The following is a 19,175-nucleotide window of genomic DNA, read 5'->3' on the forward strand; positions in this document are numbered from 1 at the left end:
TAAGAGTGATCAATGTGAACTTTCTTGGCTATGCTATGATATAGTAAAGCCATCAGGAGTTGATGAGATATGTGGGGATACTTCCTCCAAGCTCTTTAGAAATTATAATTTTGATGCCTCTGTTGTCTCTTCCTTTCCTCTTGGTTTTAAGGGTAACATCTTCTATCAAGCCCTCTTGTGATGTCAGAAGTCTTGCAATAAGTCAAGTCAAAAACCATTTACCTTCTATCTGGCTCAATATGACACAATCTAGGAAAAACTGAATGCTTCAAGGGAAATCAGATAACCAAACCTATTTGATACCATACTAACCTTGCTAATAATTATATAAGCCATGCTTAAAATGACGTGGCTAGTCTAGATGATCCCTAACATTGCTGCCAGCTCAGAATTGAGTACCTCTCCTCTCTATGAGGCAGGTAGGTGTCTCAGTGGATAAAGCTCTGGGGCTTTATGAGAAAGACCTGAATTCAAATTTGAGTTCAAATCAGACACTTACTGGCTGTTTAACCTTAGGCAAGTCATTTCACCTCTGTTAGTCTTGATCCACTGGAGAAAGAAATGGCGAACCTTTCTAACATCTTTGCCAAGAAAATTCCATGGACTAGATTGGCATGATATGTTCTATGGTGTTGCAGAGAGTCCGACACAACTGAACAACTGAAGAACAGCAACCACTCTATGAAGATTATGTAATTTGTGAAAGGTATTTTCCTTGTGCAAAGAAAAGTTTTAAAAATTGTTTACTACTAGTTCTATATTCCAGATATCTGAAGTTCCCAGAAGTCTGACCTTTGGTTAGTATTTGCCAAATAAATAAATGTGTGTATACATGCATAGATATACACATATCCAGATATATTTGATTATATGTATGTAAAGGTATGTAAAGGAAGAATAATATAAGCTTCTCAACTCAGTTACTGTAGTCTTAGGATCTAGTCACAGATAATGAAGTTTTAATGTAGTAAAATTACAGTTAAATCTTTATAAGGTGGAAACAAGTCCTTTGAGGGTATCAGAAAGGACAAGTTTCATTAGTAAGTAAAATTTGCCACTCTCTTAGGGACTTTGAATAGCTAAATTCTTGGAAGTTTGGAGTAGTATGGATCCAGGAGAACTTTGTGGAAAGAAGGGGAGAGAGGATTTCTCCTTTCTCTCTCTCCCACTCACCTCCCTCCCAGGGCAATTAGTAGCAGAGAGAGATACTCTATTCAGTAGTTCAAGAGTTCATTGGGTAAAATTGGAAGCTAGTTTGGCAGAAATGAAGTATAGAACAAAATCTTACACTGTTCACTAAGATAAGATCAAAATGCATCCATGATCTAGATATAAAAAGGAGATGTCACAAGTTAGAAAAGGGCGCATATCACTTACCAGATTTATGAAAAGGAGAGGAATTTATGAGTCAACAAGAGATGGAGAGCATTGGGAAATGTAAAATAGATAATTTTGAGTACATTAAGTTGAAAAAATGTTGTACAAATAAAACAAATATTGCCAGGATAGGAAAGCAGAAAATTGGGGGAAATTTTTCCTAGATAGTCTCTTAGATAGAAGTCTAATATGTAAAATATATAGAGAACTTTGTCAAATTTATAAGAATAAGAGTGCTCCCCTAGTTGATAAATGGGCAAAAGATATGAACACAACTTTTGTATAAAGAAATCAAAGTGAATAGAGAAATGCAAATCAAAATAATTCTGAGATATCATCTCATACCCATCAGACGAGCTAAAATGACAAAAGAGCAAAATGACAAATATTGGAGAGGATGTGGAAAAATGGAGACACTAATACACTATTGGTGGATCTATAAACTGCTCCAACCATTTTGGAATACAATTTGGAATTACACACAGAGTTATAAAACTGTACACAGTACAGTTGGTATAGTACTCTCAAAGCCAGTAATAATATTGTGGGGGCTGTTTCCCCAGAAGATATTTATATTTTATATGTATACACATACATATAAAATATAAATATTTTAGCAGCTTTCTTTGTGGTATCAAAGGTTTGGAAAATTGAAAGGATGTCCATCAATTGGGGAATGGCTAAGCAAAGTGTGATAGATGATTGTGATGGAATATTACTACACCATAAGAAGTGATAAGCAGACAAATTTTTTTAATTTTTATTTTTAAACATTTTTCCATGTTTACCTGATTCATTTTGTCCCCTCACCTCTTTCCTCCCCCCTCCCAGAGCCAACAAGCAATTCCACTGGGTTGTACAAATGTTATCAATTGATATCTATTTCCATATTATTCATTTTTATTATAGAACGATCTTTTAAAACTTATACCCCAAATCACATGTGATAAGTAATGTCATATGTTTTGCATTTGTATTTCTACTACCATAGTTCTTTCTCTCAATGTGATTCACATTCTTTCTCATAAGTCGTTCAGAAGTGTCCTGGCTTATTGCATTGCTACTAGTAGCAAAGTCCATTACATTGGATTTTTCCACAATGTTTTACTTTCTGTGTACAATGTTCTCCTGGTTCTGCTCATTTCACTCTGCATCAGTTCGTTGAGGTTCGCCCAGTTCACATAGAATCCTCTAGATTAACATTCCTTACAACACAATAATATTCTATCACCATCATATACTACAATGTGTTCAGCCATCCCCCAATTGAGGGATGATCCTTCATTTTTCAATTTTTTGTCACCACAAAGAGCATGGCTATGAATATTTTTGTATAAGTATTTTTCCTTATTATCTCTTTGGGGTACAAATCTAGTAGTGGTATTGTTGGATTAAGAGGTATGCAGTCTTTTAAAGCCCTTTGTGCATAATTCTAAATTGCTTTTCAGAATGGTTGAATTAATTCCCAATTCCACCAGCAATACATTAGTGTCTCAATTTTGCCACAACCCCTCCAACATTTATTATTTTCCTTTACTATCATATTGGCCAATCTGCTAGGTGTGAAGGGGTACCTCAGAATTGTTTTGATTTGCATTTTTCTAACTTATGAGAGATTTAGAACACTTTTTCATGTGCTTATTGATAGTTTTTATTTCTTTATCTGAAAACTGTCTATTCATATCCCTTGACCATTTGTCAGTTGGGGGATGGATTGATTTTTTTGTACGATTGACTTAACACCTATTAAACTTGAGAAATTAAACCTTTGTCAGAGGTTTTTGTTATAAAATTTCCCCCCTTTTTTTGCTTCCCTTCTAATTTTGGTTGCATTGGTTTTGTTTGTACAGAAGCTTTTTAATTTAATATAATCAAATTATTCACTTTACATTTTGTAAAGTGTAAAATTTTTTTGCTAATTCTATTAAAAAGTGTTTTGGTAGTTTGATAGATATAGCACTGAATAAGTAAATTAATTTAGTGTTCTCTTCTCCTGCTTGGTCTTGTATTCCTTCCTTTCCCATAGACTGGCAGGTATACTATTCTATGTTCACCTAATTTTTTATGATTTCTCTCTTTATATTTAAGTCATTTACCCGCTCTGAGTTAATCTTGGTATAGGGTGTAAGATATTAATCTAAACCTAATTTCTCCCATACTGATTTCTAATTCTCCCAGCAGTTTTTATCAAATAGTGGGTTCTTGTCCCAAAAGCTGGGATCTTTGGGTTTATCAAACACTATCTTACTACTGTCATTTATCCCAAGTCTATTCCATTGATCCGCCCTTTTGCTTTATAGTATAGTTTGTGATCTGGCAATGCTAGGCCTCCATCCTTCACATTTTTTTTTCATTAGTTTCCTTGATAGTCTTGATCTTTTGTTCTTCCAGATGAACTTTGTAATTTTTTTTCTAATTCTATTAAAAAGGTTTTTGGTAGTTCGATAGATATAACACTGAATAAGTAAATTAATTTAGGTAGGATTGTCATTTTTATTATATAAGCTCATCTTTCCCATGAGCAATTGAAGTTTTTCCAATTGTTTAGATCTAGTTTTATTTTTGTAAAGAGTGTTTTGTAATTATGATCATTTAATTCCTGAATTTGTCTTGGCAAGTAGATTCTCAAGTATTTTATATTTTCTAGAGTGATTTTAAATGGAGTTTCTCTTTCAAACTCTTGTTGCTGGGATTTGTTGGAAACATATAGGAATGCCGATGATTTATGTGGGTTTAAAGCAGACTAATTTTTTAAAAACTAGGATAACAGTGAAATGAGTAGAATCAAGAGAATATTATGCACAGCTACAGAGTTAATGCTGGAAGGATAAATTGTGAATGTTATCTCCAGAGAGTGAACCAAAAGATGAAAACATGAAAGACTTAATTTGGATGAACATGTCAGTCTCCCAGAAGACACTTTCTGTGATGTGGGGAGAGGCTGGGATACATAGGGATAGGATTTATTATGTATATATGAAGAAAAATAAGCTAAACATATAAGAGATTTATTATTTCATTTATGTACAATCTTTTTCTTTGTATATGGAAATACCTATTTTATTTGGTTTATGATTTTTGAATAAGAAAGGCAAAAAAAAAGAAATTATTGGTTAAAGAGAGTTCAAAGAACAGCTGGTCAGAGGTATGTATTCCAGACAAACATAGGTACAGAAAAGCAGTCACATGAGAATGGAAGTGGATTTCAGGAATATGGCCCCTGGCAGTGGAGAAAAGAGCTGTCTTTGAAGAAAAATGGATCCTGAAAACTCAGCTGAGAAACTTTTGTCCAGCGTAGATGTTACCACATTTCCATATTTTTAAAGACACTAGATTGTTAAGAGGCCTGGTTTCCTATGATGGCTATGTCACTAATTTGCCATTTTCGTTGAGTTAAGCTAGCTCTCCCTTCTCTTTTTCCTCATCTATAAAATAAGGAGCTTGGATTAATAATCTCTAGTGTTTCTTTCATCAGCTGAAGAATAGCCTGAGGTTATGATGGGCTAAATGTTTGGAATAGAGGGAAGATTCCAGAAAGAGCCAGTCTGAGCGAGTGTCAGGAAATAGAGGACAGAAGGGCATCCATGGTAAATTTCATCTAGATAGTACCTATCAGCAATGTGTGGTATACATTTGGAATCAAACAATGATAAAAAAAAAATTCTTAAAGATTCATACAAACACCAGTAGCTGTTATTCTTCATCATCATCATTTTGCCTCAAACTAGTCTAGATATCACATATTTGCATGTTTCTTACTTAAAACAGGAAAGGAAAAAACTTATCTATTTCTCACTCAAAAAACAGATGGCCTCCAAAATTTCTGCATATTTCCTTGTCAGTAAGAGAAAACTGCTATAGCTCTTTCAGGAAAACTTCTTACATTCTAATATTTCAGCTAAAAATATCAGTTTCTACTTAGTTAGCACTTGTCTCTGTCTTTGGGCTGGATGGTCATTGGTATGGGATCAAGGAACAGAGGAACATAGGCAGGATTTAGGGAAGAATCTTTCCTTATCCTACATGTTAATGGAGAGATATTGTAGAGGCTACTAACTATGTATGGCACAAATCTTTTTCTACACACTTTACACACATATACGGATACATGCATACATATGTTTACCCGCACAATTATGGCCAAGTACCCTCTCCCAACCCCTCAGGGTTGGGTCTGTTTACTTATAATTTCAGGCACAGCAGATGTTAAATACAGCAACTGTTTGCTAAGAGTTTAATCCATTAAGCAGAGCTCCAACATACAGAACATTCCTTCCAATGATAAAGGAATGTTTTGCTTCCACAGACCTGACAGGTGAGGAAGAATCCTTATCCACTTAATACTCCTTTTTTAAAAAAAAAATCAAACTCTAATGAGAATAAATAATGAAATGGAAAAAAAATTTGAACAAATAACAGATAATTCCAACAAAAAATATATATTTTGCCCAGGCAGGATTTTTGAAGGTGGGCAATCCAAATAATTGTCTAATTATGCCATTGTGCTTAGTCTACAGAGGCCTCCAATATGAAACTTTCCCAGATTCTCCTCTCCCCCTCACACATCTGTTAGCATTCACCTCATAAAAAGTAAATTTCTTTGTATATATTTAATACAAGCTTCTCTCGTAGTGTTATTGTCTTCTCTGTGATTATAACCAATTTGTCTTGTGCTTGTCTTGTTTTTTAGATAGCTATTTGTCTGTTGACTCTCCTGTTTAGATTGTGAATTCCTGGAAGGAACTGTTTTTGCCTTTCATCAAATATATCTCAGTGCCTGGCACATAATGAGGCTTTATAAATGCTTGTATAAGTGCTGACTCCTAAATTTCTATACCTTGGAGCAAATCCCCAGGTTGTCCTGCCCTGGTTGAGTCTCTGCCTAGGCCTGGTTCAGAATCTGAATTTTCCAAGGACATCTTGGCCTTAAAGTACTTAAGAACTCAGAGATAGTTAGATAGTACCATACAGCACAGAGTACTGGGCTTGGAGTCAGGAAGGCCTGAATTCAATACAGCCTAAGTCACTTGCTAACTGTGTGACCTGGGCAATTCACTTAACATCCATTTGCCTCAGTTTCCTTAACCATAAAATGAGGACAATAACACCTACCTCATAGGGTCATTATGAGGATCAAATGAGATATATGAAGAATATGGAGGAGGAAGGGGAGGAGGAGGAAGAACAGTAATAGTAGCACCAGGCACTTAAGAGGCATTGTATTATTTCCTTCCCTTCTCTCTACTGAAATGCAAATGTTCTCTGGGAGGGTCAGGTGTGACAAGCCCACCACAGCCTTATCTCTAATTAGTTTGTCAGTTCCACTCCATTCAATTAAACATTTTTTGAGCCCCTACTATAAGCAAAGCAATGGGTACAAAGATGATGAATAAGATGGTTTCTACTCTCCTGAAGCTATGTTTAGTGGAGAGTTGGAGATAAGATTTAAACAAATAAATACCATGGAGGCAAGGGTGAAAGTGTGGAAATAGGAAGAAACAAGCTGCTCTGAGAAGGAAAAGCACAAGGGACCAGAAAATAAGAAGGAGCTGTTGGGCTTTTTGTTTATTCATTGCCCTGTTGTATGTGTAGAAAAATAAAATCAACCATTTTGAATTCAGAAATCTAAGTAGATTTTTTTTTCTGTTGGAAAACCCACCCCTATGAAACTTACTTCAATCTCCCAACCTATACAATGGCCCCTCTGCTCTGTCCTTCAGAACATTCTTCACCACTTTCATCTCTTGGTCATGGTACTTCCTCCACTCACGCTGATGGTACCCCTCTGGGTCTTAATAGATCATTTTCATGGTTACTGGGGCTGAAAAATTCATCCCTTGCCTGTCAAACCTATTGCTAATTAATTGAACAGACATTTATTGAGAGCTTGCTATGCTTCAGGAACTGTGCTAGGAGCTAGAGATATAAAAGTAAAATGAACCAGTTCCAGGACTCATGGAGTCTGTATCTGACCTAGAAGACACGACATGCAGGCATTTAAGTAAATGTTTACCAGACCACCTCTGAGGTGGAATGTAATCTTTGTGGAGCAGCTACAAATACAGTTTGTATAGGATGCAGATTGTATGGTGGAAAGAAGTTCAAAATAAAGGTAGAAAGAAGACTTATGATGAAATGTGCTAGTCAACTCCAGGTAGAGAGATGATGGATTTGGAGTGCAGATTAGAACTTGGTTTGTTGGGGTTTTTTGACATGGTTAAGCAAGATTTTTTTTTGTTTGACTATACTTATTTTTAACAGGTTTTGCTTTTTTATTAAAAAAAATTTTTTTGCCTTCTCAATTGGTGGAGAAGTTGTGTGGAAGATGTCATTTATGGGGGGCAGCTGGGTAGCTTAGTGGATTGAGAGCCAGGCCTAGAGACAGAAGGTCCTGGGTTCAAATATAACCTCAGACACTTCTAGCTGTGTGACCCTGGGCAAGTCACTTAACCCCCATTGCCTAGTCCTTACCACTCTTCTGTCTCAGAACCAATACACAGTATTGATTCTAGGATAGAAGATAAGGGTTTGAAAAAAAAAAGATATCATTGTATGATCAGGAAGGAGACTAGAAATAGGGAGATCAAATGGGAAATTATCAAAATGGTCTAGGTAAGAGATTATGGAGAGAGAGAATGAAGAATCTCTAGGATAATTCTGAGATTATAAACTTAAGTGACCTGATAATTGGTATCTACTACATTTAGAAATAAGGATGTTTGGAGGAAGAATGGGGTTAGTAGAGAGGATGATGAATCCCATTTTGGACATGTTGAATTTCAGATATTAATGGAACATCTAAGTGGATGTTGTTGGCCACTGGAAATATGGAAATAAATTATGGCTGGATTGGAAAATCACATGACCAGAGATCATAATTGGATCTATGAAAGAAAATGTATTCATCAAGGGAAAATGTAGAGAGAAAGAAGGAAAGGAAGGGAAGGGATGGAAGAAGGAAAGGAAGAAGGAAAAAGAAGGAAAAAGAAGGAATAAGGGAAAGGTATTCCAAAAAAAGTAGAATAAAATAAGCTAAAACTTAGTAGCAAAAGGTATAGGATTGGGGGCAGCTGGGTAGCTCAGTGGAGAGTCAGGCCTAGAGACAGGAGGTCCTAGGTTCAAACCCGGCCTCAGCCACTTCCCAGCTATGTGACCCTGGGCAAGTCACTTGACCTCCATTGCCCACCCTTACCACTCTTCCACCTATGAGACAATACACCGAAGTACAAGGGTTTAAAAAAAGGTATAGGATGGGAGCAGCTAGGAAACTCAGTGGAGAGAGAGCCAGGCCTAGAGACAGAAGATCCTGGGTTCAAATTTGACCTCAGACACTTCCTAGCCATGTGATCATGGACAAGTCACTTCATCCCAGTTGCTTACTCTTTGCCATTATTCTGCCTTGGAATCAATACTCAGTATCAATTCTAAGACAGAAAATAAGGGTTAAAAAAAAAAGAGGGGGAGAGGTATAGGAGGAGTTTGAAGACCATAAGTAACTCATAATAGATTAAACTTCACTAAGACCTTAGGGATGCCTTTGCCTTTATTCTTGCTACACCTTCTCAGGAAATATCCCTTTGTAAAAGTTAATTGATGTTAATTGGTTAATTAACATTAAGGAGAGATAAGCATAAAACTGATAAGAGATTTTGGAGAGAATACACCAGATAGGCTTCTCTGCAACCTATTAGAGAAACCACTAATCCCTCAGTGCAAGCCTTTGAACTATGAGGAAGAGAACCAATCTGTCAATGCAAGGGGAGTTGGGAAAATGGGACCAAAGCTTGGCTTACACTCAGGAAAAACTTCTCACTTTGAAGGACTAGTGGGATTTCCTAGTGAGTATCCAATAAACAACTGAGAATTAGATGAGAGCTGACTCGAGAGGTCAGAGATGGAGATGGAGATGAAGTTTTTCTCTTTCCCTTATTCATCATGGAACCTTACAAATGGAGCCAATGAATCAAAACAACTAAATCTTTTGGTCCTCTCCAATTTAGCAACAGTCACCCAAACCACAACCATCATACTAAGTAGTTAATAGACAGCTATAATAGTTTATGTACAAAGCACTGTATTCACACAGTGATCTGCATTAACATGTGAGCAAATTGAAATTTTTTAGTGCTTAAGTGCATTTCTTTTATAAAAATGATGGTAGGGCACAAGTTAAACAACAGAAAAAAAAACCTACTTATTTTGTCCAATTGTCTCGAAATCTTTTACAATGATGCTGAGAGTAGATGAAAAGTCCAATGGTATTCCCTTCAAATCAAATTCAAATATCTGTGAAAAGAAAAAAAAATTGTTAGATTATTCTAAGGGACAAGGAATTGCAACAAGATAAATCATGTAATTATTTTCACTAGTGATATTTCTGTGAACTACTTAAAATTCTTACCAAAGCATGACAGAAGAGGCTGAATCCTAAATATGTTGGTTTGTTTTTTTCTTGAGCATATTTTGAACATAAGCAAATTAACAATCCTATTTTATACTCAATTTTATACTCAAGTTTCAGAGAATTTAAACTGTAGAAGAATTGAGAAAACATAAATAGGGATATCTTATGCTATTTAAAGAGCTGTAATGTGGAAAAAGGATGCAGAGTAATTAATTCTGTCTGGCTCCAAGGATTAGAACTAGAACCAATTAATGTAAAAATAGAGGTGGGGGAAGATAAGTTTTAACTCCATATAAGGGAAAACTTCCAAATAATCTTAGAGCTATTCAATAGTGGAATGGACTTTGCCTAGAGATAGTTAAGTCCCTCAACACTGAAATTATTACAACAGAGAATGGATAACCAGTGATTTATATTTTTTTTAGAAGGGATTCATATTTTATGCGAAGTTAAATAACCTTTACAATCTCTTTCAACCCTAAGATTTCATGATCTCACACTTTTTCAACAATATAGTGATTTTACTTTGAAAAAGGTAATATAAAATATTTTTAAAATTTGAAAACTGTTAGTGGGGGGAAATAAAATTTTACCAGAATTATACAGTGAAAAAAGATCAGAGCACTTTATTTCTGTCTCATAGAATAGAATCTAAGATAGTAAATAAATTAAGAGGCTATAACACCTAATAGAGCCCTCCCCTCCAACTCTTAATTACATTTGGAAATAACATAAGTGAATGGGGGCCATAAATGTGGGAAAGAATTCATTTTAGGGCACAGAGAAAGCAGATTAATAACAGATATTTGTTTTCAAGATAATAATACCCAAAGTATTTGTGGGAGTCACCCACTGCCAAGCAATATACCCATTTTGCCTCTTTTTCAAATGGTTCACTGTCAATTTCTATCTCACTTCTCTTCTTCCACGATTGGTAATGTTATCATTTGGGAATGACTCTATTCATACAGATCACAATCCCTCTATGATTTATTCAGTAATCTTTAAGAGTTGTTGTGGATGACAAATTGATTGACATGAAGCTGACCTGGCAATGAGTCTCTGAAAACTTATCAAAGCTGGTCCTCAAATCATAGATATGAAGTCCAGCATCAGCTATGTACTGGAATAGTTTAATAGAAACTTCCAAGCTCATGCTGGCAATAGCCTTTAAAGCAGGGATCGCAACCTTTTTGGCCGTGAGAGCCATAAACGCCACATTTTTAAAAATGTAATTTCATGAGAGCCGTACAGTGCTCACAGTGCCGCTCCTGTAACAGCGCCTGAAAAAAAAATGGACTTTATGGCTCCTGCAGAAAAAGCCGTATTTGGCCCTCAAAAGAGCCAGATATGGCTCGAGAGCTATACGTTGCCGACCCCTGCTTTAGAGAATACAAGATTCACCTGCGCACCATGATAAGGTATCACACTATGAACTTGAATGGATGTCATTTTTGCTGATAATGAAAAATGTCTCTCATAGCTAGAGTCCCAGAATGTCAGAAGAAAGAATTTTTCTTTCTTTTTTCTTTTTTTTTTCTTTGTAGGGAGTCTCAATTATAATATTGTAATTAGTCACTCATGTCCTAAATGTCCTAATTAAAGATATATTTGTTTCAGGAACTAAATTCAATATGCTCCCACAATATATACATAATACAAAGTGAGCAAGCATGTCTAAACACCAAATCCTGTCCATTGCAAGATTAGTCTGCAAATGGCCAGGTGAGCGCTAACCAAATTTGGACAACCATTTTATACAGTTACTAAAAATCAAAAGCAGTATCACCATATATTCAAAATGGTAAATAATAATACTAATGTTAAGTTTTCCTGACCCAGAACAATTAATTCATGCATTTAATTAATAGCATCAAGCTGCCAGCTTTCATATTAGCATTTGTTACTAATTGTTTTTTGGTTATCTGGAGATTTTTTTTCTCAAAGCGTAAAAAAGTTTTCAGATTCTTCAAGCCCAATGTAAAATCTGTGGAGAGGAGATTTATACATGTATATAATTTAGGGTTTTTTTTTAAACCCTTGCCTTTCATCTTAGAATCAATACTATTTATTAGTTCTAAGGCAGAAGAGTGGTAAGATCTAGGCAATGGGGTGAAGTGACTTGCCTCAGGTTCTACAGCTAGGAAGTGTCTGAAGTCACATTTGAACCAAAGACCTCCTACCTCTGGGTCTGGCAATCTATCCAACTGAGCCGTCTAGCTGTACCCCCGCACCCCTGTAATTTAGTTTAAATTCATAAATCCATCCATCATAACTGGAAATGAGCTCAAAGATTATCTTATCCAAATCCTTCACTTTACAGTCAAGGAAACTGAGGTTCAGAGAGGTTAAGGGGCTTGCCCAAGGTCACACAAGCTTTGATTCAAACGGAGGTCCTCTGAATCTACTTTCCATTCTACTATATTGCCTCTCTGTAAAAATAAAGACCTAGTCAGTACAAAGAACCCAATTTTTTATATAATTAATCAAAGATTTAGTCAGAAAGGATCTGACAGGTCAACTAGTCCAATCTCTTGTTTTTACAGATCAAAACACTGAAGACCCAAGAGTTGGGGAATTTGCCTAAAGTCACACAGGCATAAAATGGTAACCAGAATTCAAACTGAGGTCCATTGACTGCAAAGCCAATGCTCTTTCTCCTACACCAAACTACTTCCCAATGAACTATACCATTTTGGGGTCAGGTAGGAGATGAAGAATAGAGGGGTGGATCTGCACTTAGATTTTATTGATATAAACAACTTCTAGATATGTAAATCCCCCTTCCCCCACAACACACAAATCTAGAACAGCAACTACTAACTCTTATTTTTTTTTTAATTAAAAAATATTTTGGGGACAGTTGAGGGGTTCAGTGGATTGAGAGCCAGGCCTAGAGACAGGAAGTCCTAGGTTCAAATCTGACCTCAGACACTTCCCAGCTGTGTGACCCTGGGCAAGTCACTTGACCCCCATTGCCTACCCTTACCACTCTTCTGCCTTGGAGCCAATACACAGTATTGACTCCAAGACGGAAGGTAAGAGTTTTTAAAAAAAATGTTTTAACCTTTTCTTACCTTCTGTCTTAGAATTGATATTGAGTATAGGTTCCAAGGCAGAAGAATGATAAGGGCTGGGCAATTGGGGTTAAGTAACTTGCCCAGGGTTACATAGTCTGAGGCCAGACCTGGTTTTCTATTTACTGCACCACCTAACTATCCCATAATTCTCATTCTTATGAATTATAGTCTAAAAGAGTTGTCTGGAACACTGAGAGAGAGGTCAGGTAACTCTCCCAGAGTCACGCTGCCCATGCGTTTCAAAGACCAGATTGGAACCCAGATATTCTTAACTCCAAGACCAGGCAAAACATGATTCTGCATGTCTGTTTTTACTAAATACACAAGCATTATTCATTCAAAGTGCAATATAAAGACATTTATTGATTATTCATATACAAAATAGATATTTGCCAAATAAAAGCATTTATCAAATGACTGCATATTATTAATTTTGAAGATTATCAACAGGATTTTCTTCATCCTAGACTACTTTTACCCCACTGTCAAGTATGTTCCTAGGCTGCATTCCCTCCTCCTTACTGCTTAGTCAAGGTATGCTAAAGGAAAAGAAAATTAATTTCAATTCTGACTAAGCAAAACAGTTAAGAATATGAATTAGCTACAAAAATAATGTTATAATTCATTCCAGCACCAAATAGTCCATTAATGAACATTTATTAAGACCTACTATGTTCCAGGAATCATACTATACCCTGAGAAAATATCATTTACTTTAAGATCATTTGCTATTTTCTATCACCTACACCACTACTTCTTTATTGTTTGTTTATATATGTATATATATGCACATATATATATAATTTATATATTTATTTGTTTGTTTGTTTATCTTCCTTGGAGCCCAATCATTGAGCTCTTCACATAGTAGGTGTATGTTGAATTGAATAATATAGATAAAGAGTCAATTATACATCTGAGAAGAGAATTATAAGGGATATTATGGCTAAAAACCAAGTAAACGTGATTGTTCACATTGAGAAATAATTCAATAAATTCATCAATTAAAGTTCTCTTTACAATTCTGTTATGCAGGATAACCCTTTGTTATCTCAAGGCATTGTTGTCTCTTGAATTACAATAGTGGATATTGGTTTGCTTTGGCTGTCAGTTCTGGAAAATTCCATAGGCTTCCCCAAAACATGATTCTAGATTTTATTTCTAAATATGGGATGCTCGGATAATCTTTTCTGGCCTCAGATGTTGGTACAATTCTACTCCCCAGCTTTCCTACATCCCTTAGATCATGACTTAGTCCATGGCTCCCTGAACAGGCATTTTCACTTACTAACCTCCAAAGATTCACCTTTAGGGCATTAGATTATGCTGCAGTGACCATCACTTTTGCCCACCCTTTGGAGTCTGTCACCAATAAATTTTTTGTCTTACTTCCCACTCCACCACCTTCAATTTCTCTCATCTCTTTATTTTTCCTGAAGACTATTATCTAGCATTATGAGATGAGGCTGCTTTTGTCTATTGTTCTTAGTTGGCCATAGTGGCTGGCACTATCTTTCCCTGGAGCCCTTCTTTATTGCATCATCCATCTCTCTTCAGTGTTGATTCCCTTTTTCTTTTAGTTTCAAAACTTGTGTTTCTTTATGGGTTTCCTATCGAGTTCTTGCTTCTTGCATAGAACCACCCCTAGGTTTCTGGTCATCTGAAGAGTTAAAATAACTGATGGTTCCTGAGTTCAATGAATAATCAAGAGAATGAATCAAAAGATTATTTTTGTCACAGGTTTTATTTCTAATAATCTAATCTTTGATCACCAGTTCTGACCACTTCTCCAGGTTATCCTTAACAGATATTATTCAGCTACCCTCTCTGAAAGGAATCTTCCATTTTTTATCAAATCCCCCATATCTTTAAAAGTATATCAAGCAATCAACAGAGCTATAATTAGAATTTTTGAACCCCAGACAAATTTAGTTGGAGAAAGAGGGGCATGGTCATGGTAGCACAGAAGATAGTTTAACTATGAGTACAGTCATGTTGGGAGAGAAGTAACCTATCCCCCATAATGTCTAGATGAATCCTTCATGGGAACTGATGGACAAGGCCTAGAGAGAGGGAAGAATCACTAGGTAACTAAGGCACATAGATGGCAGTTAAAAAGTGCAGAGTAAGAATACACTCCTGAATAGTAGCAGCTGATGGGCAAGTCCCATGCCAGTTACAAATCTGGCAGTAGACCAAAGGATGAAAAAGGTTGCTTCCTTATGACCTTGCCAATCACTGACAAATATATATAGCTTAATGAATACAGATAACAATACAAATGAATTATTAAAGCTGATAATAGAAATGTTAACCAAGACTTTAATCAATGAATAATTAGCTAACTTGTCTTCTGCAGAGCTAATATGAGCCCCATTAGTCATAGCTATATCAATGTACTTGATTTTTCTTTTCCATCTATATAGACAGCTAAGTGGTATACTTGATAGAATATTGGGTCTAGAGTTAAGGAGAGTTGAATTCAAATATAGTCTCAGACACTTACTAGCAAAGAGACCCTGGGCAAGTCACTTTACCTCTATCTGCCTGTAAATATTGAGATAACAATAAAACCTATCTCTAAGAGTTTTGGTGAGGATAAAGAGATACTAGTAAAGTACTTTGTAAACCTTAAAGTACTATATAAGTTAGTAGTAGTATTATTACCACAAGGAGCCCAGCAGAGAAATAGACCCATAAAACTTCCCCTTCTACCCTGGCAAGCCAAAATGCACTCCCCTGATTCTCCCCTCAGATTGAATCCTTCATATGTTTTGAAAAACAAAGCATGCACCTGGAGACAGAAAAGGCTTATATATGGCATCAGCTTCTAAGAAGTGTGTAGAGAAATCCTAGAATAAGCCCTTAGAGTCTTTTGATTCCCCTACTAGGAGGATATCTGAAGGGAACACAGGAGTCAAGTACTAGAGAAATTATCCTGCTCTTTCTGCAAGGAAACTAAAGGGAAAGGAATGGTGTTTAAATTCTCCAATTCCAAGACTAATTTCTGACCCATAGGAGGAAGAATTAGGTACCATGTATATTTAAACAAAGCTTAAGCTAAAGTTACCTCATTCCAGACAGGGTTGAGTTCATTATCAATTTTCTTCGTTTTCTTCTTCTCATCTACAAATCAAAAAAATGAAATACATCAATCAACCAAGAAATGCATTAAGTAACCATCAAAATAAATAAACAAATGCATTAATCAACCAATCATCAATTAATGAAATGCATTAATTAACCATTAGCAAGAATTCATTTGGTATTCAGTCACTATGGAAGATACAAACTCGTAGTATATGGTACCTGCCCTCAAGGAGGACAGCAATCTATTAATAAAAAATAACATAAAGACAGTATATTATGAAGAAGTGGTAAATCATGTACTACAGACTGTTAGTATTGTAGAAATTGAGAGGAGAGTGAGATCAGAGAAGCATGAAGCAATCAGAGAAGTCTTCATGGACAAGGAAGAAAGAAAGAAGTGAGACTTGAGCTGGGTCTTATGCGAAGGGCTTGGCCTGGCAAAAGGCAATAATATTAATAGCTCATATTTATGGCATCCCACCACTTCCAAAGGACTTTCCTCCCAGCAACTCTTTGAGGTAAGTAGAACAAATATTTATATCTCCTTTTGTTCAGATATTTCAGTCCTATCCAACTTGGGGTTTTCTTGGCAAAGATGCTAGAGAGGTTTGTCATTTCCTTCTTGAGTATATTTTACAGGTGAGGAAACTGAGGCAAACAGAGTTAAGTGACTTGACCAGGATTACACAGCTAATTAATATCTGAGGCCAGACTTAAACTCAGGACTTCCTAATTCCAGACCTGGTACTGTATCTGCTTTGCCACCTAGCTATTCAATATTCTCTTTTACAGAAAGCAGAAACTAAGGTTCATGGAGATTAAATGACTTGCCCACTATTATACCTAAGTGGTAGAACCTGAACTCAAACACAGTTCTGACTTTTGACCTTATGTCCTTTCCACTAAGGAAGAACATGCCAGGCAGGTGGGAACAAGAAGGGAAAAGCCACAGAATGATTAAGGTATGTACTTAAAAAAAAACCCAACGCCATGAAAAGTTATCTACCATGCTTATGATTCAATTGGCTTAAGGTTCTTTGCTTATTATAAAGATTTTTTTAAAAAAAACCTCTTAACTTCTGTCTTGGTATCCAGACAGAATAGCAGAAACGGCAAGACAATCAGGATTCAGTGACTGGTCCAGGGTCACAGCTAGGCAATGTCTGAATCCAGATTTGAACTCAAATCCTCCTGACCCCAGGCCTGCTGCTCTATCCACTGTAATAATCCACCTACCCTATTATAAAGATTTTAAAAGGAGCACAAGTTTGATTTGCATTAAAGTTCTGTTTGTGCTATTCCACCATGAGTTAGAAAGTTAGATTCCTCTCAGTTCCGGTAACTCACGAAAAACAAAAAAGTCTCCCTTCTTCGGTGGGTCTGTTTCAAAACTCTTGACTGTCAGTGGTGGAAAGAACCTGTGAGACTATCTAGGCTAATTGGACATATAAAGGAATCCCCTATAAATGGTCACCAAGTGTCTGAAGGCCTTTGGTATATCAAAAATGTTCTATCTCTCAAAGCTACCCATTTTGTTCTTAGGTCTAATTGTTAGATTTTCCTTGTAGCAAGTCTAAATCTGTGTCTCTATAACCTCTATCCATTGCTCATAATTTTGCCCTCTGGAGTCAGCAGCCCAAGTCTAATCCCTCTTGTACAGGACACCTTTTCCAATACACCAGAATAGCAAATGTTTAGCTCTTTTCTCTCAGGCCTCTTGGCTGATCCTCCTATAGTGTGATCTCTTGGCCCCTTGTTATCGAGATGGTCCTCTTCAATGTACAACTGAGCAGGTCTAGACCCCTGAACTGTAGCACCAGAACAGATCACTTGACATCATCTGATCTTGACATCATCTGATCAGGGCAGAGTAGAAGGAAATGATTAGCAGTCTCCTTGGGATCATTATGATACTCCAGATCAGTTTTCAAAAGGCAGCTCATCTTTACTCCTTCCTTTTCAGGTTGGTCTGAGAACCAGCTTACTATCAGCAGATACTGTTTAGCTAGTGAAAACATAATGCCTTGTAGGGAAATTGAAAATGTAAGACACAGGGAATAAACTCCTACTAGCTAATATGATTTCATCATAATAGATTCAGATCATAATTCCAGCCTGTCATACATGATATTAACTGTCTCTCACAGATTTACATCTTCTATGTCTTATTCAAGACTACTATAAAAACGCTGAGCAAAACAGGAAGAAGTACAAAACCCTGTCATACTACAGAATAACTAAAGTTAAATGTATCTATTAATCAACACATGGATATATTCATTTTTTCTTTTCTTTTTTGATCTACTTGAACCAAATATTCCAAACTATTAGTTGACCATTTACATTATTTTACTCCCTCACCCTCCCTCTCAAATAACTTTGTATTTAATAACTTTGTATGCATTTGTATTTATTCCCTTAGTATATTTGTCACACACACACACACACACACACACACACACACTTGTTGTCTCTTCCACTAGAATGAAAGCTCCTTGACAGCAGAGATTGTTTCATTCTCTGCAGTTATGTCCCCAACTCCTGGCACAATTCCTGGCATATAGTAAGTGCATAATAAATACTGGTTGGTTAAATGTTTGAGCCTTATTGTTTATATGTTGCTAAAAGAGGTAGCATTTCCCAGGATCTATCCCAAGGACTATCTAACAACTTTCTTTTTTTCTTTTTTTCTAGTTTGTGTTTAACAGAGTGCCTGGCACAAAGTAGGCACTTCATAAATGTTTATTAACTGACTTACATGATGGAGAGACACATTCAAACACTATATTTCCAGTGTATGTTTGCATAAGCACAAAGCAAGTAAGATTTTCCAGAAGAATTAGTTATAACACTCAACTAAGGGTGGAAAGCCCCTTTGGATTTCCTTCTCTCTGTCTACTTCATCAAAGATACAAGTTCCCTCTTTTCAATGACAAAGACCTATAAACTTAAATGGCATATTCTTGGATTTCCCTTCAAGTCCTTTACTTCTCTTCTAGCTAGAAGAATATATTAAATAATTTTGTACAGAATCATAGAATGCCAGTGAGCCTGGGAAGATCATCTAGTTTAGTCCTCACCTCTTTTTTTAGATAGAGGAACAGAAACCAAGAGAAGTGAACCAACTTGCACCATATCATATAGCTATTTAGTAAAGAACTTGGATGAGAATCCAATTCTTTCACCAACCAATAGGAAATATTCCCCACTTCACTACAATTCAA

The 19,175-nt window shown here is 36.1% G+C and overlaps 1 protein-coding gene across 2 annotated transcripts in view; it reads right to left on the reverse strand.

Moving 5' to 3' along the window:
- Positions 1–19,175, reverse strand: part of MYOF (myoferlin) — a 159,776-nt gene that overhangs the window by 120,611 nt on the left and 19,990 nt on the right. For both annotated transcript variants that reach the window (XM_044665689.1, XM_044665688.1), the window contains exons 2-3: positions 15,932–15,987; positions 9,572–9,663 (exon numbers count right to left, since the gene is read on the reverse strand). In XM_044665689.1, the coding sequence (XP_044521624.1) occupies positions 9,572–9,663; positions 15,932–15,987 (148 nt within the window). The remainder of the gene's footprint in view (positions 1–9,571; positions 9,664–15,931; positions 15,988–19,175) is intronic.

The sequence above is a fragment of the Gracilinanus agilis genome, chromosome 2, assembly GCF_016433145.1.
Source record: "Gracilinanus agilis isolate LMUSP501 chromosome 2, AgileGrace, whole genome shotgun sequence".
Taxonomy (NCBI): Eukaryota; Metazoa; Chordata; class Mammalia; order Didelphimorphia; family Didelphidae; genus Gracilinanus; species Gracilinanus agilis.